This window comes from Mustela nivalis, assembly GCF_964662115.1.
Source record: "Mustela nivalis genome assembly, chromosome: 16".
NCBI lineage: Eukaryota > Metazoa > Chordata > Mammalia > Carnivora > Mustelidae > Mustela > Mustela nivalis.
Window position 1 is genome coordinate 15,974,015 of NC_139035.1, and position 20,810 is coordinate 15,994,824.

Sequence of the window (20,810 nt, forward strand, 5' to 3'; positions counted from 1 at the left end):
TCACTTCCTGTGAATGCCGACCCTGCATCTGCCCGAAGAGGGCAAAGGAAAGAATGCCAGGTTCCACATCCTATTCTGTAGAAATCCCTGGTGCTTTCCTCACCCACCGCACCCTTAGTAACATCAACTTGAGGGTTTCATAATGAGTTAAAAGAACTCTTGTCTAACAATGATCTCTAACGAGCCACTAAAAATTACTTCATCTAAAACAATTTGCATGTCTATGGATTTGACCCTGTGTCTGAGTGTGTGTGGCATGACGATTGGCAGGAGTGAAGGGAAGGCCACAGACCAGAGCCGCTCTCCGGGGGAGGAATTTGAAAGGGAAGATTTCCCAAGGTAGAGGCTGGGTGTTCGGGCCTGCAGTGGCTCCTGACATGCCGCAGAATCCTGCTCTGGGGTGATACAGGGGCACCTGCCGCACCCCCCTCCCAACTCAGTGGTGCCCAGAACCCGGCACTTAGCTGCTGCCCCTTTCCTTTGGTTCCTGCCAGCTCTGAGCTTGCGGTTGGTTTGGGGCAGCGTCCTGCAGCCCTGGGTCTCAGAGCAGAGGGTGAAAAAGGTATGATGACAGGGATAAACGTTAGCAAGTATGTACTTCCCCATTTCGTCTTTGAAGGTAGAACACAGACCAGGCTAAGGGGGACGTAATTTGCCCAACGTCACACAGCTTATAAACCGTGGAGCCGGGATTTGAATTTAAGGTATATGGCAGCACCAGCCAGAGCAGGCCTCGCTAAGCCCTCAGCCTCGGGGGCACCACAAGAGAGCATCGCAGGGTTTGCTGGATACACTGGTGACCTCTATGTGAGCTCCCCTGGGAGCAGAAGCTGGAGGGCAGGTCCCGACGGCCCCTGGGCAAAGCCTCCCCAGGAGCTGAGGGTCCCGACCTCTGGGGAGGTGCACGGCTCAGAGCACAGAGGCTTCCCAGACACAGCTTGGAGACGTAAGTCCTGAGCCAGAATGCCTGGGTTTGCTCAGACCCACCCCTGACGTTTGTGTGAGGACAGATGGAGGCCTCAGAGCATATGTCTAAATATTTTAAATATTTTAAAATGTTCAATCCAGCTAACACACCATCAAGTAAAATACATTCTCTCCTCCACCTTGACACAGGAACCTTCATGAAGACCTGGGGGGCCCGGGGATTTCACATCCTCGAAGTCCACAGAGCCCTCCGTCTGGATGAGGAGCTGCGGGGAGAGGGGCCCCTCCTGTCCCAGGCCCTGGTCTGCCGTCCCTCCTGAGGGGCCTTCGCCAAAGCATGTGGACCCTGGGCTTGCACATTTCGAGCTCTGCCCAGGCCCTTTGCAAACACCTGCCACTGGGCCACCATCTGGGCTCACTTGGAGGTGCCGTCCACTCTCAGAAAGAAGAACCCCGGGAAGAGGCCCTGGAAACAGATTTGTGGCCCTTTGGACCAGGAATTGCACAGTCCCAGGTGCCCAAGCGTGGTGTACAAGGGAGCTGTGGGGCTTTCTGCTCAGCCCCACAGATCCTGTGCCCTGGGGCAGGGCCGGCTCCAAGGCGTGGGGGCCCAGGGAAGAGGTCTCTCCAGGCTGGGTCTGAAGGATGTGGCCGCTACCAACCCCTGATTGTGAAACTCTGGGCCTGCTCGTTAATCTCTCTGGGCCTGCTTTCTTTGCGGCGTCTGGACAATGGAGATAAAGGCAGTAAGGAGTAACAGGAAACCATGAGCTTATTCAGAATGGGCAAAGCATGAGTGTTGTCCATTAAGTGTAATTATTACTCGGACTTGGGCGTCCTCAACATCGTTAACAGATTGAGTGTTGCAAAAAACCTCATTTCAGGACTGGTGACGAGGAAGAACCAGAGCCATTTTCGCGGAGATCTAGAGAATTCCAAGAAGCAGGTACTCTGGCTACCCGATCTGTCATCCGGCCAGAACTCGGACGGAGACAGAACCCCTGGGAAGATAAGAGCAGAAGGGAATGGGAAAGGAGCGAGGGCTCGGTATCTCCTGCCTGTTCGTTCAGAGAGCGCTTCTGGGGCAGGTGCTGTTCTAGGCACTGTTGCAGGTAACAGGACTGAGCAAGACCGACAGGATCCTCAGCTTCATTCATCCCACCTTCTTGGGGTAGGGGAGGGGGAGAGAAGGAAGATACTGAACAAGAAAGCAATGAAATAAACAGAGCCTTGCGGACAGAGATAAGGGGAGTGAAAGAAATCGAACAGTGTAAATGGACAGTGAGCGGCTAACGATGGGAGATGGGGAGGGTGAACTGCTCGCAGCAGGCTGGTCCCTCCGAGACATTAAACTTGAGACCTGAAGGGGTGCCTGGATGGCTCTGCCGGCTGAGCCCCTGACTCTTGATCTCGGCTCAGCTCAGGTCATGATCTCAGGGGCCTGGGATCAGCCTGGGGGAGGTGAAGGGTAGGGTGGGTCTGCTTCAAATTCTCTCTCCCCCTGCCTCTCCCACTGCATGCTCTCTCTCAAATAAATAAACTAAATAAAAATCTCTCAAATAAATAAACTAAAAAAACCCTGAGACCTGAATAATTAGGAGGAACCAGCTGTACAACAAATCAGGAAAATGGCTATTCCAAGAAACGAAATTGGCTAGTGCCAGGGCCCTGAGTTTGTCAGGTACGGGACATAATACGAGAAACAGAACACCTGTGTCACTTAAAGGTAGCAAGCAAGGAGAAGAATGACAGGAGACAGAAGGTAGAAGAGCAGAGGGGGGACCCTGATCGTGCACTTCTCAGAGGTTAAAATGCCCACACGCCACCCGGGGGTCCTGTTCAAGCACAGACTCAGATTCCGAAGGTCTGAGGCAGGGCCTGGAATTCTGCATCCCTAACATACTCCCAGGTTGGGCCAATGCTGCCGGTCCGGGGACCACAACTTTGAGAAGCGGGGCTTTAGATTGTACCGTAACTATGTTGAGAAGACTTTGGGTGACCTTAAGCAGGGATGTGACTCAGTCTGGCCCTATTTTTCCAGCTTTCCCTGGCTGCAGCATGGAAGCGAGGTCAGGGTAAGAGAAAAGGCTGGACACGGCGGGGAGGAGATTGAAGCGGCACCGGTGGAAGGTGGGGGCGGCCCGCATGGGGCCGGGGGTTCTGAACCACAGAGAAGGGCAAGAGCATGTCAGTGAGCCTGGCTAAGTCAAGAGGGGGTGAGTGAAACACAGAGCTCCAGCGTGACAGCTCCGAGGTCGGGGGCCTCAGCTGGAAGCTAAAGTGATGCTTTCAGTGGCGTGGCCAAGTCTCAGGCTTCGTAGAACAAAAAACAAAACAAAACAAAAAAACCAGAGTTTCAGTTTGCGATGGCAGTCCCAAATTCAAGTGGAAATGATGAGTCAGAGAGATGAATCTTGAACTCCAGAGTGAAGCTGGGGCTTTCACAGCATTAGACACATTGGTTTGCAGATGGTGTTTCAAAGCCACAAGACTGGATGGACTTGCTTATGGACAACGTGTAGCAGAAAAGGGGAGCTGAGAGCGGACGCCGCAGACTTCTAGCATCCAGGGGGCCCGGGCGGAGGAGGAGCCGGGAAAGGAGAGGGAGGGAGGGCTGAGGAGGGAGAAGCCCAGGAGACTGGTGTGGTGGGCCTCACCGTGGACCCCAAAGAGACCCGCGCCCTAATGCATGGAGCCAGTGACTGTATTACCTGATGTGGCGAAAGGAATGATGCAGATGGAAATTAAGGGTAAAGAGCTTGAGGGGAGAGATTATTCTGGATTGTGTGAGGAGACCCAATCTAACCAGCAGAGTCTACCAGCATAAAATGGAAGACAGGAGAGGGGGTTGAGATGGAAGAAGAGGCGTAAGAGATTTGAAACATGAGAAAAACTTCACCCACGCTTGCAGGCTTTGAAGGTGGAGAAGCCAATTCCAGAACACAGGAACGGCCCTCAGCGGGCGGGTAGCAAGGACGTGACACCCAGGTCCCACAACGGCACGTACTGAATTCTGCCACCAACCTGAATGAGCAAGGGAATGGAGTCTCCCCTGGAACCGCTAGCAAGGACCACCGGGCTGCCCAAACCCGTTTCAGCCAGTGAGACCTGTGTTGGCCTTCTGACCTTCAGAACTGTAAGATAAATTTCAAATTTTTCAACTTTTATTTAAATTAAATGAATTAGCATATAGCATATCATTACTTTCAGAGGCAGAGTTCAGTGATTCGTCAGTCACATGTCACTCCCAGCGCTCATTCCATCACGTGCCCTCCTTAATGTCCTCACCCAGTCGCCCCGTCCCCCAACCCACCTCACCTCCAGCAACCCTCAGCTTGTTTCCTAGGGTTAAGAGTCTCTTACGGTTTATCTCCCAATCGGATTTCCTCTTGTTTTATTTTTTCCCTCCGTTCCCCTATGATCCTCTGTTTTGTTTCTTAAATTCCACATGCGAGTGAGATCATATGATTGTCTTTCTCTGACCGACTTACTTCACTTAGCGTAACACCCTCCAGTTCCAACCACGTCACTGCAAGTGGCAAGATTTGGCTCTTTCTGACGACTGCATAGTACTCCGTTGTATATATACCCATCTTCTTTATCCATCTGCATTGTTTTAAGACACTAAGCCTGTGGGGCGCCTGGGTGGCTCAGTGGGTCAAAGCCTCTGCCTTCCGCTCAGGTCATGATCCAAGAATCCTGGGATTGAGCCCCACATTGGGCTCTCTGCTCAGCGGGGAGCCTGCTTCCCTTCCTCTCTCTCTCTGCCTGCCTCTCTGCCTACTTGTGATCTCTGTCAAATAAATAAATAAAATCGTAAAAAAAAAAAAAATAGATGAGTTCATGTGGCCAAAGAGGAAATCATTCCGGAGGGAGAGAAAGGAGCCATCGGCTGTGTCAAAGGCTGCTCGAGGTGGAGTAAGAGGAAGACAGGTGTGAGCTCTGATGGGGCAACACCGAGCTTGTTGTCAACCCTGACAAGCAGTTTCAGCAGAGTGGTGAGGTCAGAGACTAGGCTGGAGTGGGTTGAGGAATACAGGGCAGGGCGAGGAAGTGGGCCGGTGAACAGACAACTCTGTCGTAAAGTCTGGTTGCGAAGAGAAGGAAGGAAGTAGGCCAGTACCTGGAGAAGGGTGTGGGTTCATCCAGGAGTTTTGTTTTCTTGGTCTTAGCGGGAGCCCGAGAGCATGTGTGTTTGCTAAAGGAATAACCTGGTAGACAGGAGTTGGGTTTGCAAGGGGGTGGGGGTGGGGATCAAGGGCAAAGTCCTCGCGAGAGCGATAAGAGGGAGCCTGACCCGGGGCACAGGAGAGGGGAGGAATGAGCTGGAAGGAAAACAAAGAAAACAAGCACAGGTGCAAGACAGTTTGTACTCTGATGGCGGGGGAAAGGAGTTCCTGTCTGCTGGCTTCTACTTTGTCACCCAAATGACCCAAGTGAGGTCTCACATGATGGTGTGTGCAGAGGGAGGTGTGTCGGAGGTTTGAGGAGAGAGAGAAAGACGCGGAATGGTTTCTCTTGGAATGTGGGAGGAGCTGGTCTCTCTGTCTCTCTTCTGCCCCTGACCCTGAGACGGTGAAGGATCTCTTCGATCCAGGTTGGGCCCCGAGGTGTGTTCTGTCCTTGACCTATAACCTGACGCAACGTTCTTGGTTGGCTGGAGCCTCAGTTTCTTTAGCTTCTGCATCTCAATCATGCGTGCCCCGCCCACTTCCTTCCAAGGAAAGAGCATGTGGGGAAGTGCTCTGTGGCCTGTGGAGCCCCGTATTTCTTGATGGGTGGGGTCCGTCCTGTAATAGGGGACCACTGAACGTGGGGATCCCCCGACGCCTGGAGATGAGTGCAGGGGAGGGTGTCTGCGCCGCCACAGCTCTGCTCTCTGAGATCACTCCCTTCCCAAGCATGAGCAATTCCTTCCACCTCCACCCAGTCCCAAAAAAAGGTCAGACAAAGGGAGCAATCATCTGGGTCTGGGCTTGCTCTCCCTGGGGAGCTCCTCCAGCCCTAAAGTCTACAGTTGTCATCCGGCAGGTCCTGCCCGGCCACTTGCTGGGTGTCCTCTCTCTGGGATTCCCCAGGGTGACAGGAAGTAATCTAACTTAGGTTCCCTGGGAAAGCTCTCTGCTGGATTAGGACTTGTAGTAGAGGGAGTTTGGAGAATTTTTATAAAAAATTAAATATGCCTCCTTGTGATGAGAGAGAGAGGGCATTCTCCCAGCAGAAAACGGAAAGCAGGGACCAGAGAGAGCGGGAGGGCAGACACAGGTCAGCTGAGGAACTGTGAGTCCAAATCAGGTCTATTTGACGCCAAGCTCGTGTTTTTTTGCCACCGTATAACACGGCCTTCCGGGAGCCAACAAACCTGTCTGCTTCTAGGAAAGGGAAAAGGAGGGAACGTGCCAACATTTCAGAGCCTTTGCGTGCCAGGGGTCTTGTGTCTGTTCTGGACCTCTCTGCAGGAGGGGAGGGGGGAAGGCACATCTCTCAGTGTAAACACAGACAGAGGTGGTTTTGAGACTAACCACCGGCAGTCAGAGGTCTATGGGCAACGTCATGCTCTGGCATAGAAGCTGAGGTCAACCTTTGGTCCTGACCACCTACGACAGAAGAACCGGAACAAAGGGCACCGCGTTCTTCTCTGCAACCACCACCGTCTCTACTCCTCCTGTCAGTCCCCTAATGCCATACAAATGACCCACTTTTTTTTCTCTGAAGTAGGACACAGTAGACAAAAGAAAAATTTTCAGGGGAATGAATATGGAAGGGAACTCCTTCAAAACTCATGGAGACATTCAAATGGTAGCAAAGGAAGTAAACTGATTTTGAGCAGATTCCCAAGGAAAGTGTTTTGAGTTTGGGTCTAACTGAGTGGATTGCTTGCTAAAACCCAACAAATAAAATCCAAAAATCAACTCTTTGTATTCCTCCAAGCAATCCAGAATCTCTAAAGCATAATATTCACAGTGGTCAGGAGATAATCCAAAATTATTTGGCATATGAAGAAGCAAGGAAATGTGGCCCACTCTCAACAGAAAACAACCACAAATGACTCCGATGCCGGAATCAGGAAACAAGACTTTGAAGCAGCCGTACATCTGTGTTCGGTGATGTACAGAAAAATACGCTTGCCACTAATAGAAAGTTAAGGAATCTCAGGGAAAAATAAAAATAATAAAACATAACTAAATGGCAATTCTAGAACAAAAAATTACAAACTATGAAGTAAACTAAAAATTACGATATCTGAAATAAAAAGAATTATGGAATGGGCTTCTCAACAGAATGGAGATGACTGAAAAAAAAATCAGTGAACTCAAAGTTAGACCAATAGAAATTAACAGAGAAAAGAAAAATTAAAAAAAAAAATCAGAAAAGACCTTCAGACCCCTGTGGAACTCATGGAACACGTGTCTAACATACATACAAATGGAGTCATAGAAGGAGAAGAATGAGAAAATGAAACAGAAAAATAATTGAAGGGTGCCTGGGTGGCTTAGTGGGTTACAGCCTCTGCCTTCAGCTCAGGTCATGGTCCCAGGGTGCTGGGATCGAGCCCCACATAGGGCTCTCTGCTCACCAGGGAGCCTGCTTCCTCCTCTCTCTCTCTGCCTGCCTCTCTGCCTACTTGTGATCTCTCTCTCTCAAATAAATAAAATCTTTAAAATAATAATAACAATAATTGAAGAAATAATGACTGATTCTTCCCCAAATGTGGTTAAAAGACATAAATTTATAGATTGACGAAGCTCAGTGAGCCTGAGGCAGGGTAAATATGAAGAAAACTATGCCTTGACACATCAAACCATTGAAAAGCAAAAAGAAAGAGAAAGCAGTCAGAAAAAAAACAACATGCGACATACAAGGGAACAGTGACAAGAAAGACTGTTATCAGAAGCCATGGAAACAGCTTTAAAGTGCTAAAAAGAAAAAACAAGTGTAATTCTAGAGCTAATGCAAACATCCTTCAAGAATGAAGCCAAAGCCAATTTCAGATAAAATTAAGAAAATTCATTGACAACAGAGCTTCACTCCAAGAAATGATGAAACTCTTCATGCTGAAGGAAAACATTACCAGACTGACATTCCGATCTCCAAGAAGGAATGAAGAGCTTTGGAAATGGAACCATCTCGACAAATAGAAAAGTCTATTTTTTCCTCTTAATTCCTTTAATGTAGATATGACTATTAGATGCTAAGAAACTTTTCTTATGGGCTTTACAATGTAAGTAGGTATAATCAACGCACATGACAATATAATAGGAAGTATAAGACAGCACACTTTTCCTGTAGCGGGCAAGAGAGTAAATGGTGGATGTGAGGGCCACAGGATCCGTCACAGGGACTCAGCTCTGCACCACAGTGAGAAAGCAGCCACAGACGCGAGCTGAGGGCCGGGCTATGCTCCAGTAAGACTCTACGGCCCCAGGCAGGATCTGGCTCGCCCCACCACTGGCTTTGTCCATTCCTGGCATAAAGGAAAAGGGCAGCAGGATGGCAGAAGGCCTTATATAAGGCAGAGTTTTTGTATTTAAATGCAGTGGTACAACACTGATTCTAAGTGAACTGTGAAAAGCCCGTGTCTCTCAATAGCGGTAGTATTAACCTTTTCGGTCAGATCCTTCTTCACTTGATGTGTATGACTGCGTGTGGGGGGGGGGGTGTGGGTGTGTGCGGCAGGGGTGTCTTGAGTACTGGAGGATGTAGAGCAGCATTCTCGGTTTCAACCCACTAACCGCCAGTAACACCACTCTCCCCAGCTGTGACAACCCAAACTGTCTCCAAACACTACCAACTGTTCCCGGGGGGCAAGTACCTCCCCATTAACAACCAGTGTTCTAAAGCAACCACCCAAAATTCCAGAGATAGAGCTAAAAAGCCAGTAGGTCAATTAAAATAGAAGTCTAGGGGCTCCTGGGTGGCTTAGTCCGTCAAGCATCTGACTTCTGATTTTGGCTCAGGTCAAGATCTCAGGATGGTAAGACAGAGCCCCTCAGGGCTCAGCGTGAGTGGGCTGAGATTCTCTTTTTCCCTCTCCTTCCGCCCCTCCCCCTGCTCGTGCTCTCTAACTAAATAAACAAACAAATAAATAAAGCCTTTCAAAAAATTAAATAGAAGTCAGAAAAAAAAGAAAGTCTAGGAAACATTTAAATAGTCCAAAGAGGGCTAGAAAGTTTCCTCCTTTGCGTGCTCCTCTCTCTTTCAAAAGAAAAAACAAGGAAGGAAAAACAGAAAATAAATAACAAAATGATAAATATAAATCCATCCATCTCAATATTGTATTTTTTTTTAAGATTTTATTTATTTGTCAGAGAGAGAGAGAGCGAGAGCACGCACACAAGCAGGCAGAGTGGCAGGCAGAGGCGTAGAGAGATGCAGGCTCCCTGCCGAGCAAGGAGCCCGATGTGGGAGCCCGATGTGGGGCTCCATCCCAGGACCATGTCCTGAGCCGAAGACAGCAGCTTAACCAACTGAGCCACCCAGGCACCCCATTATTGTATTGTATGTTAATGAAGGCTAAACACACCAATTAAAAGGCAGATATTGTGAGAATGAATAAAAAGCAAGACCCAACTCTATGCTGTCTCAAGAAACACCTCAACTATGAGGGCACAAATAACTTGAATGTAAACGAATAGGAAAAGATGTACTATGTAAACAGGAAGCAAAAGAAAACTATAGAGTATATTAAAGATATACAGGTAAAATCAAATTCAAGATTGAAGAGTGTTACTAAAATAAAAAGGGATATTCCATAATATAAAAATCCAAAGGAAGATGAAAGACCTGTACCTCCAGAACTGTAAATATTGACAAAAGAAACTGAAGAGGACACAAACAAAGGGAAAGATAGTCCATGCTCATGATCTAAAGAACTAATATTGTTAAAATGTCCCTACCACCCAAAGCAATCTACAGATTTAATGCAATCTCTATCAAAATATCAACATTTTTCACAGAATGAGAACAAACAATCCTAAAATTTGTATGGAACCACAGAAGACCCCAATAGCCAAAGCAATCTTGAGAAAGAACAAAGCTGGAGGTATCCTACTCCCAGATTGCAAGATATACTGCAAAGCTGCAGGCATCGAAACAGTATGGTACTGACACAAAAACAGACAGATAGATCAAAAGAATAAGATAGAGAGTCCAGAAATAAACCCATGCCTATGCGGTCAATTAATCTATGACAAAAGAGGCATGAATATACGATAGGGAAAAGACACTCTGTTCAACAAATGGTGTTGGGAAAATTGGACAGCTACTGCAAAAGAATGAAACTAGACCACTTTCTTACATCATACAGAAAAATAAAATGGATTAAAGACCTAAATTTGAGACCTAAAAACCATAAAATTCCTAGAAGAAAAAACATAGGCAGCAATTTCCTTGACATCAGCCTAGAATCATTTTTCTAGATATGCCTTCTCAGACAAGGGAAACAAAGCAAAATTATTATACTATTGGGACTACACCAAAATAAAAAGTTTTTGCATGGCAAAGGAAACCATCAACAAATGACAAGGCAACCTACCTGAATGGGAGAAGATATTTGTAAATGATGTATCCTATAAGGGGATATACAAAATATATAAAGAACTTATACAAATCAACACCAAAAATACAAACAACCCAGTTAAAAAATGGACAAAGGACCTGAATAGACATTTTTTCCAAAGAAGACATGTAAATGGCCAACAGACACATGAAAAGATGCTCAACATCACTCATCATCAGGGAAATGCAGATCAAAACCACAATGAGATATTAACTCACCCTGTCAGAATGGCTAAAATAAAAAAGACAAGAAATAATGAGTTTTGACAAGGAGGTGGAAAAAAGGAACCCTTGTGCATTGCTGAAGGGAATGCAAACTGGGAAGCCACTGTGGAAAACAGTATGGAGACCCCTTAAAAAAATCAAAAATAGAATAACCATATGATACAGTAATTCCTCTATTGAGTATTTACCCAAAGAAGATGAAAACACTAATTTGAAAAGATATATGCATCCCTATGTTTACTGCAGTCTTCTTTACAGTAGCCAAGACATGGAAGCAACCTAAGTGTCCATCGATAGATGAATGGATAATGAAGGTGTATATATACACAATGAAATATTACTCAGCTACAAAAAGAATGAGATCTTGCTATTTGCAACAGCGTAGATGGGCCTGCAGGATATAATGCTAAGTAAAAAAGTCAGTCAGAGAAAGACAAATACCATTTGTCTTGATTTGACTCATACGTGGAATTTAAGAAATAAATGAACAAATGAAAAAAGACACAAACCAAATTCTTTGTTTAAATTTGACGTCTCCTTTGTAATATAAACCATAGAAATGTAAATTGTTGAACATTTTTTTGAAGATTTTTAAAATTTATTTATTTGACAGAGATCACAAGTAGGGATAGAGGCAGGCAGAGGGTGGTGGGAGCAGGCTCCCGGCTGAGTAGAGAGCCCGATGTGGGGCTCAATCCCAGGACCCTGAGACCATGACCTGAGCTGAAGGCAGAGGCTTTAACCCACTGAGCTACCCAGGCGCCCCCGAAAACAGACTCTTAACTACAGAGAACAAAGTGCTGGTTACCAGAGTGGGGGTCCGTAGGGGATGAAACAAACACTCATCTTGGTGAGCGCTCAGTAAGGACAGGTGGTGGATCACCATATTGTACACCTGAAACTAACATCATGCAATATGTTAATTACGCTGGATTGAAAATTAACAAAGATAAGTATGTCAGTGCGCACAGGCGTAGGGCATGGCCCGAGAGGGGCAGAGCAGCAGGGGCAGCAGATGGGGTCTGAGTGACAGGTATGGATTTTCCAAGTGTCGGGGAAGTCACTGGGAGTGTGTCAAGCAGGGAAGAAGGCGCTCTGGGAAAGGGTCCAGAGGAGAGAGTCTGGGGAGAAGTCGGCTACCACCTCGCTGCCTCTGTCGAGGATCACTGCTTCAGATCTAGGCTGTGGCGATGGGACTCTGGTAAGAGACAGAGCGGCGGCAACGTTAAGAATCCCCTTCCCGCCAGGGTGTCTGGGTGGCTCTGTTGGTTAAGCGTCTGCCTTGGGCTCAGGTCATGATCCAAAGGTCCTCGAATCAGAGTCCCACATCGGGCTCTTTGCTCAGCAGGAAGCCTGCCCCTCTCACTGCCTGCTGCTCCCCCTGCTTGCTCTCTCTCTCTCTCTCTGACAAATAAATAAATAAAATCTTAAAAAAAAAAAACCCCACCCCTGCCTCGTTCTCAATTCACCCTTTAGCTCTCAGCTCAGGGAAGCTTCTCTGATATCCTCTGTATTATTTTATCCTGGATACTCCATTCCTTTCCTTCATGAGCTTTTTATGCTTTAAAATTATCGATTTATTGGTATGATTCTTTGGTCAGCGTTTCTTCCCCTAAATTGTAAACTTGGAGCGCCTGGGTGGCTCGGTCATTGACTGTCTGCTTTGGGCTCGGGTCATGACCCCAGGCTCCTGGGATCTGGCTGCATATCCGGCTCCCTGCTCGGCGGGAAGCCTGCTCCTCCCTCTCCCACTCCCCTGGTTTGTACTCCCTCTCTCGCTCTCTGTCATATAAATAAATTAAATCCTTTAAAAATAAATAAATGAATGAATAGAATAAACTGGAAACGTGGAAGCAAGGACCGTGTCCTGGGCTCATCACCAGGGGCAGGGTCCGGTTTTGTGGGGCGGAAGATTTTATCATCTGGAGGAGGGAGCCCTCTAAGAAAATAAGGACATAATTGTAAATATAAAATTAACTATAAATAAATATATTTAGAGTGAGCACTGGAATTGCCACAAGCTCCTAGAGCTTAGGAGATGGAAATCCCTTCTGAGGCGCTCACTTAGACAATTTAGTAGACATACTGATAGAGAAATGCTTCCTGGTGGTAACCGGGTTTCTTTTCCTCTGCCTACTCCGAACTTTCCACGATTCACAGTACTCACGTGGGCTGGGCACGTGAGGAGTCTGAAGCTGCTTCTTCCTCAGCTGCTCGGTGCCTCCATGTCTGTTCATCACCATGTTCGAGGACCCAGCCCCCCGCTGGTTACGCCATGGGTCTCAAGGACTCACGGCTGCTGGAGCGGGAACCATTACCTTTCTTGTTGCCCACAGCTGAGTGTCGACGGGAATGTGCAAAGACAAGAGAGGAGAAGACAGATCTCATCTCCTCTCGCCTCCCACCACCAGGCACTGGGTAAGGTAGACAGTCACAAGTGCGATTAGTTCTTAGGACAAGATGAATATGTCACCAGAAAGGACAGGAAGCTGGGTAACTTTTGTTCCAGATGGCAAGGCAAAGTCGGGAAGAGAAGACCGGGACAGTCCGTTGGGAAAATTCAGGCCCACAGAGTGGCTGATGGAACATTTTATGTTTTTATGAAAGTACAGTAGCAGATGACACATTCAAACTTCCATTTTATTTTATTTTTAAAAAGATTTTATTTATTTGAGAGAGAGAGTGCACATGAGCAGGGAGGTGAGAGAAGCAGAGGCAGAAGCGGCTTCCTCACTGGAAGGGAGCCCAGTGCGGGATTCCAGCCCACGACCATGAGATCATGACCTGAGCTGAAAGCAAACCAACTGAGCTACCCAGATGCCCCTTATTATTTTTTAATATATATTTTTAAAGATTTTATTTATTTATTTGACAGAGAGAGATCACAAGCAGACAGAGAGGCAGGCAGAGAGAGAGAGTGAGAAGGAAGCAGGCTCCCCGCTGAGCAGAGAGCCCGATGCGGGGCTCAATCCCAGGACCCTGCGATCATGACCTGAGCCGAAGGCAGCGGCTTAACCAACTGAGCCACCCAGGCGCCCCTTTTTTAATATTATTTTAATTAAGTGCCACACTCAGCATGGAGACCAAAGCAGGGCTTGAACTCATGATCCTGAGATCAAGACCTGAGCTGAGATCAAGAGATGCTTAACTGACCAAGCCACACAGGTACCCCCAAATTTCCATTTCAGACCAGAAGTCATAGTGCCCAGCTGCCGATGAGACAGGGCTGACCACCGAACAGCAGGGCTTGGGACTCAGAGAGATGCAGTGACTATGTGCCAAGACGTAGCCCATCTAGAAAGCCCATCTGTCTAACAGATGAACCCTCTCAAGGGGCTGGGCAGGTGAGTGGAAACCAGAGCTGAACCACGGGCAAGAGCACGGAGCAAGTGGGCTCCCTAAAGACGGAGGGTGTGGCCTCAAGAAATCTTTCAGGATGTTTGCTGATAGCAAGGCCACCATAAAATAAGAATGTAACATCTGGATTCTGATACTGTCACCTGAGACCATAAATACACTCAATATTTCATTTGGGCAATTCATACAAAAGGCACTAAGAGCCTACTGTGGCCCAGGCAAATTCTTGCAAGATATTCTTTCTTCTTTACGTTTGTTTCTCCCCATTTTTGCACCCAATTGGCTTGAGTCAAGTTTATCTGGACACCTGAAAATCTCCAGTACATTCATGATACATCTTGACATAGGTAATGTGACCCCCAGATGTACTCAGACCTCAGCCTTCCATATTTTTTAGAACTGCTAGTTGCACCCTACTGTCCCAGGCACTGTGCGAGACTCTCGCATTCTCCCATTCAATCCTTATACCTCTGCCTCCTGGTGGTGATCGTCATCTGTTTTTCTTTCCACACAGCCCCATCTGACCTCTTTTCCAGATAACAGTAATTCTTTTCATGGGAGAAACTGCTCCTGTCTTACTTCAGACATGTAGTTCTTGTGGGGGCTGCCAATTCCTGTGCTCACCCAACTACCTAGAGGAATGGGGACGTCTGGGATGAGCCAGTGGCCATATACCATCTCCCTGTTCATAGTGAGTGATCTGAGAAGGAACACATAGCTCAAGCCTGGCCAGAGTTTCTCCCCAGTACTTCTCAAACTAGGGTCAGGAGAGAAGTCTTTCCTGTCTTTTGCCTCTGACCTCAAAGATGAAAGCACAGGACTACAGCCCTAGACTTCTGGAAGCTGGCAGGCTGAGAGAATAAAGCCATTCTATGGTTTTTGAAAAATGTGTAATACGCTGGATTCACCATTGCAGTATCACACAGAGCAGTTTTACTGCCCTAAAAATACTCTGTGCTTCTCTATTCATCTCTCAATCATTTCATTTTTTAAAAAAGCACTTGGGAAATCAGAAGAGAATCTTAACATAGAAATTTTTAACCCTGGGCGCCTGGGTGGCTCAGTCAGCTAAGTGGCTGCCTTCAGCTCAGGTCATGATCCCAGAGTTCTGGGATCAAGTCCCACATCCAGCTCCTTGTTCAGTGGGGAGACGCTTCTCCCTCTACATCTACCTGCTGCTCCCCCAGCTTGTGCTCTCTCTCTCTGTCACACAGATGAATAAAATCTTAGGGGGGGGAGAAATTTTTACCCCTTGGACTAGTGAAACTAGTCTGAGGATGAGTGGAACTGCAGCCAAGTAAGACAATCACCACCACATTCACAGACAAGAACTCTGCAGCTCACGTGGTCTCTGTGCCCATTTTACAGATGAGGAAACTGAAGCTCAGGGAACTGGAGGCAGTTGCCAAGGATCAAAATGCAACTCTTTTAATTCCAGAGACCTAGTGCTCAACTGCCACACCCCAGCATCTTCCAAAAGAGTTCCTGAACTCTTTTGATTCTGTAGAAGGAGGGTGTCCCCACGCTCACCCAGGGGACTCCTCTCTTCCGACTCACACCTGCTCCTCCAGCCCTCCCTTCACATGCACATGCAATGGGCACACCTTCCAACACGTATGACGTCATCGTATGTGTCTTCTCTTCAGGCAAATTCTGAGAAGGCTTTTGTCATAAACCAATAAGTTCATAAATTCCGTCCCTTCTCCGGGCTGGTGTTAGTTACACTTTATAGTTTTGTGTATTTATCTATCATACAGGAAATACAGGACACACCCTTAAGCCGGGGCAGAAACTATTTCCAATTAAGATGCCTCCTCCAGAAACCTACAGTTCTCCCAGATAAATCGCACAGCATCACACAGTTGGCAAAGTCCCCGGAAGCCTTCCCAGGGGAGCGCCGGCAAGCATCCACGCCAGCAATGTGGTCTTCTTGCCTTTGACCTTGGGCCTTCTGTGATGACTTGCAGGTTCCCGGAAGCTCTCACTCCTGACATGAGCCAGAGAGCCCAATCAGCAAGGCTGTGAGTTTATAGCCTTTTATATCCTTTCCACTTCAGTCTGTCCTTCTGTGTGTTGGGGGAGGCTGGTGGGGGGGGGGCTGTTCCTACTGAACTGCCATCGTGCGACCCAGGACAAGGGAAGCTGTACATGAACGTGGGGTTCGGCCCCGGCTTTGCCATGGACACTCATCGCCTTCTCAATACTTCAGCAGCCATGTTGGAAAGAGACGAAAACTGCTAATTGACCTGTAAGCTGGACCCCAGCGCTTGGAGGCTCCTCACCCCCTCCCTTATCCTTGGACTATGGGTTCAGCTTGCCTCTCCCACTCCTAGAGGCTGCTCCAAGGACAGAGCCTGGAGATTTGGATGTGGTGTTAAGAATACCTACACAGTTTGGGGCGCCTGGGTGGCTCAGTGGGTTAAAGCCTCTGCCTTCAGCTCAGGTCATGATCCCAGGGTCTTGGAATCAAACCCCGCATGGGGCTCTCTGCTCAGCAGGGAGCCTGCTTCCTCCTCTCTCTCTGCCTGCCTCTCTACCTCCTTGTGATCTCTGTCAGTCAAATAAATAAATAAATAAAATCTTAAAAAAAAAAAATACCTACATGGTTTATGTGACTGAATCGAATTAAAGGCCTCTTTATGTACTTTAAAGATTTGGCAGGCAGTGCCGGAAACCATTAGTTTTTTTGCCGCCCGACACAGGCCTCATACAGAGGTTCCCTCAGCTTGTTAGACTGCCACCTGCCAAGCTGGAGTGGCCTGCCTCTGTCTTCCGTTCCTCCCTGCCCTGCGAGTACAGGGGTCGGTTTCAGATTAAACCTGGAAAGTTCCCGGGAGGGTTAGGAACCCGTACTTGCTGTGTGGCCTTAACCAAGTCCCTTGACTTCTCTGGGCCTCTGTCTCCTCTACAGATAAGAAGAAGGCAACTGGGGTAAGTATGAACAGTGTGAAGGAGGAGCTGGGAAGGGACAGCTTAGCCACGCTCTTCTGATGGCTTTCCCTCGCTCCAGTGGTCAGACGGGTCTCCAGCCCTTTGCTCCCACCCAAGAGACACGCAGGAGGACAGTCAAGGATTTTCCTGTTTTCCATTCTCATCTCTAAGGCCTCCAAGGGCTCACCTTGAGGGACCCTATACGAGGGTATTTCTACTCTCCATCTTCTTCCAACCTGCCTTTTGTCTTGGAAGCCAATGTCCATGGACCTCAGTCAGGGCACCCTCACCTCTGGCTGGTTGGGTTTGGCCAGTGGGAGGCGCTGGTGGAGGACTAGATGAGGAAGAGGTAGAAATGAAACTCTCCTGCTGCCTCCCCGCTCTCCTCCGACTTCCCTGCATTCCTGGCAGTGGCAGCATTTGGCAATTCCAGCTCTGGTTGGGTCGCCCCCTTCCTTGACTCCAGCTCCCACAGGTTCCATCACCAAGTTCCTTGGTGCTCAAAGGACTTCTTGCTGTTGTCAGTCACTGGGGACCTGGTGCCTCCTGTCAGTTCCTTTTACCCTGCACACACCTCTGTAGGCAGCCCTTCCATTAACAAACATTTCGAATGTGCTTTCTCTTTTCTGCCATAGCTGTCTGACGCAGACTCCCAGTATCTCTCCGCCTGCTTTCCGAACTGGTATTCTAACCAACCCTGGCTATGGACCAGTTCATCTATAAGACCAAGAGGTGAGTTTTGAAGGGACAAAGTATAGAGGTCTTTGTTGCTGGGCCCTTGTCTTCCAGCAGCAACACCCTCTCTCCTCCTCAGTGCAAATGAGTGAGCGGAAAGTCATCTAATGGTTGGCTACTGGCTGACATGTTTTACCAAACACAATCCTGTTGCTCACCGTAATTATCTCTATTTGTGTATAAGCTGCATTCCTCTGACCATCTGTCTTATTTTTGGTTGACAAACTCCCAAATCCCCTCTCTTTTATTCATACATAATACATGCATGAGTCACAAGTGGGGAAAGTCAACGGGGCTCCTTCTACCTCAGACTCCTCATCTGTATCAATGGGATAATAAGATATCAACCTCATAGAGCTGGTGTGAGAATTAAATGAGTAACATCTGTAAGTGTTAGAATAGCAGGTGCAAAGTATTATCTAACACTATTATTTTACTCTCTCGTCGGGCTCCTTTTGGCTCACACTCCTATAGCTTGTATGTAGGAAGGGGAGCAGGGGATCTGGGTAGGAATTCCTACGCCCTGCCCCTCCACTTTCAATGTTTTTGTCAGCTTTCCCCTCCCCCTCCACATCCCACTGTTGAGTAGATTCCCTTCTTTGCCATCTTTTTATCCCAGAAGCCCCCTGGAAGGGCAACCAGGGCAAATTGTGATCCTTATGTTTTCTGCTTTCAATTCTAGACCAGCAGTTTTCAGTTGGTGGCCTGGAGAGCCTCTGAGACTCCCAAGAAGCCCCCCAGACCTCGGAAAGTGAGTATCACTCTAGGTCACACCCTTTAGCTTGCTTTTATCTGTTGAAGCTTCCTTTCAAGGTTCTGTTTGAACAAAGGCTTCCGAGACTTAAAAGAGTTGGAAATCCCTGTTCCAGGATATTGCAACTCTCAGTCTTAATTTCTTTAACCCCATGGCCAAGAAACTTTCTCTACTTCATCCAAATGGTTTGCATTCTTTTCTGCTTCCGATGCTCTGCAACAGATATGTGAACAAGCAAGCCTCTGTGTACCCGCCTGGGGTGTCTTTCCCAGGCGCTCGGCATGGTCAGCCAAGATCGCCTCTCGAATTCTCAGGCCTCCAGGGAAGGTAACTACAGCACTGTTGAACAAAAGAGACATTTGAAGGCACTTGACTGTTGCTGGCCCCCTATCCAGCCACTGGAATACTTCCAACCCCAGGAATCAAAAGACTCCTAAGACCCTACCCTGATAAGCCTGGGCCAAGCCTAGTCCTCAGAGCTGCTAGGAATGGGGGAAATGGGGTAGCAGAAGCTCCCTGGACTGGCGGTGGGGGGGTGGGGGAGCATCAGCATCTGAAACTCACTGTGGGAGTTTGGGGAGGTCCTAACACCTCAACTGGTCAACATATAATTTCTTTATGCAGTTCAAGACCTTGGGCACAGAGACTATGAATACGGGAAGGGAGCAGAAGCCCTCTCTCATTCCAGGCAGATCTCTGCCTGCAATTACCTTTACCTCAGACTGCCACACGCTGCCTCTCATACTTCATTTGTCTCAAATGTTACCTCATGAGAAGTGCCTTAAGACTGGGGACAACAGGGAACCTGGGTGGCTTAATAGGTTAAATGTCTGCCTTTGGCTCAGGTCATGATCCCAGGGTCCTGCTCAGTCGGGAGCCTGCTTCTCCCTTTGCTTCTGCCTCTCTTCCTGTCTCTCATGAATAAATAAGCAAAACCTTTAAAAAAAGAAGACAATTGGGGCGCCTGGGTGGCTCAGTGGGTTAAAGCCTCTGCCTTCGGCTCAGTTCATGATCCCGGGGTCCTGGGATCGAGCCCCACATCGGGCTCTCTGCTCAGCGGGGAGCCTGCTTCCCCCTCTCTCTCTGCCTGCTTCTCTCTGATCTCTGTCTGTCAAATAAATAAATAAAATCTTAAAAAAAAAAAAAAGAAGACAATGACAACAATGATTGGAGGCAAGAGAAGCCCCTACCTTGGGTTCTGAGCTCTCTGGCCCTCTTCTAACCATACCCTTTTCCACAGAGCAAGAAGCCCATGTGCCAAGGGGATGCGCTCACTCCAAGCTCCTGCTCCTCACTGCTCCTTAGATCCTCCTGTGGGTACCCAAGACCCTAGAATTCTCCATCCCTGTGGCACCAGGCCAGCTTCTAGAGACTGCATTGACCTTTCCATTCTCTTGAGGAGCCAAGAAACATCTATTTGCAGGAGATGTGGAGGAAGTTCAGACACACACAGACCCAGATATGACAGGGGTGGGCACATGGCCCCTTGAAGTATAGGACAGAGCTGGAGTGCAAAGAGTAGGGGGAAGGTTGAGGGACAGGGACCAGTTACCACCTAAGCCACCCCATTCCAGCACACATCTTGGTGGAGTCGGGGAATTCTAAACTTGGCCTTCCAGATTATGAGGAAGGTATACTGTCATAATGAAAGGATAAGAATTGTGCATACCAGTTTCACTTGGTTCGTAATTTTTAAATCTGTGGACATAGGATATGTGGGCCTCCACTTGTACTTCTGAGCCTGGCCCTGTAAATACTAGGGAGAGACCCATCCCTGAGGACGCCGTGCGGAATAAAATAGCGCTTCCTCTGTCACTCTAGTCGCACCCGGTTGTATAGTGCTTCTTGGCATTTGCCACCATTAGATCTATATTTACTTGTATATCCTCTCTCTGTCCCTGTCCCCAGTAGAATGGAAGTGGTGACCATAGAGTCTTGGTTTTGTTTACTGTCTAATACTTAGTACCTAGAGCGGTGCCTCTGGCACAAAGGAACCACTCCTTAAACGCTGAAGAAGTAATGAGTCCAGGCCCCGATGGCTTGCAGATGAGGTGGGCTAACGGAAAAAACACACAGGAAAAAGACCACCTGTGACAACCCTCCGGGGAGCTCTTTCTCCCGGTAAAATCACTCTGCCTAGGAGCTACAAAAGGTGACCAGGGTACGTTTACCATTTAACACCTTACTACACAGAAACACAAAATTAGTTATCGGGTTCCTTGTGAGAAGGACACCTGAGTACGGAGGGGCTTCGAGGAGACTGGAGAGTTAGATGTAGAGGACCCGGGCTGCTGCGAGCCCCCACTGGAGGAATCGCCGCACA

At 48.0% G+C, this 20,810-nt stretch overlaps 1 protein-coding gene across 1 annotated transcript; it reads left to right on the forward strand.

Moving 5' to 3' along the window:
* Positions 1-9,786: 9,786 nt before the first annotated feature.
* On the forward strand, positions 9,787-20,380 carry LOC309849344 (uncharacterized protein). The gene is made up of 7 exons (XM_082701763.1): positions 9,787-11,911; positions 13,047-13,128; positions 15,436-16,088; positions 16,199-16,315; positions 18,416-18,484; positions 18,710-18,814; positions 19,728-20,380. Exons 3-7 carry the CDS (start codon positions 16,024-16,026, stop codon positions 19,975-19,977), a joined length of 606 nt encoding a protein of 201 aa, XP_082557889.1. The 5' UTR covers positions 9,787-11,911; positions 13,047-13,128; positions 15,436-16,023; the 3' UTR covers positions 19,978-20,380.
* Positions 20,381-20,810: the final 430 nt, after the last annotated feature.

Excerpts from the sequence above, each read along its gene's own strand:
- LOC309849344 (XM_082701763.1), top strand. The coding sequence starts at position 16,024 with ATGACTTGCAGGTTCCCGGAAGCTCTCACTCCTGACATGAGCCAGAGA. Across the intron at positions 16,089-16,198 it reads AGAGCCCAATCAGCAAGGCT|GACAAGGGAAGCTGTACATG; the intron begins GTGAGTTTATAG and ends CGTGCGACCCAG. Across the intron at positions 18,815-19,727 it reads TTCTCAGGCCTCCAGGGAAG|AGCAAGAAGCCCATGTGCCA; the intron begins GTAACTACAGCA and ends CCTTTTCCACAG.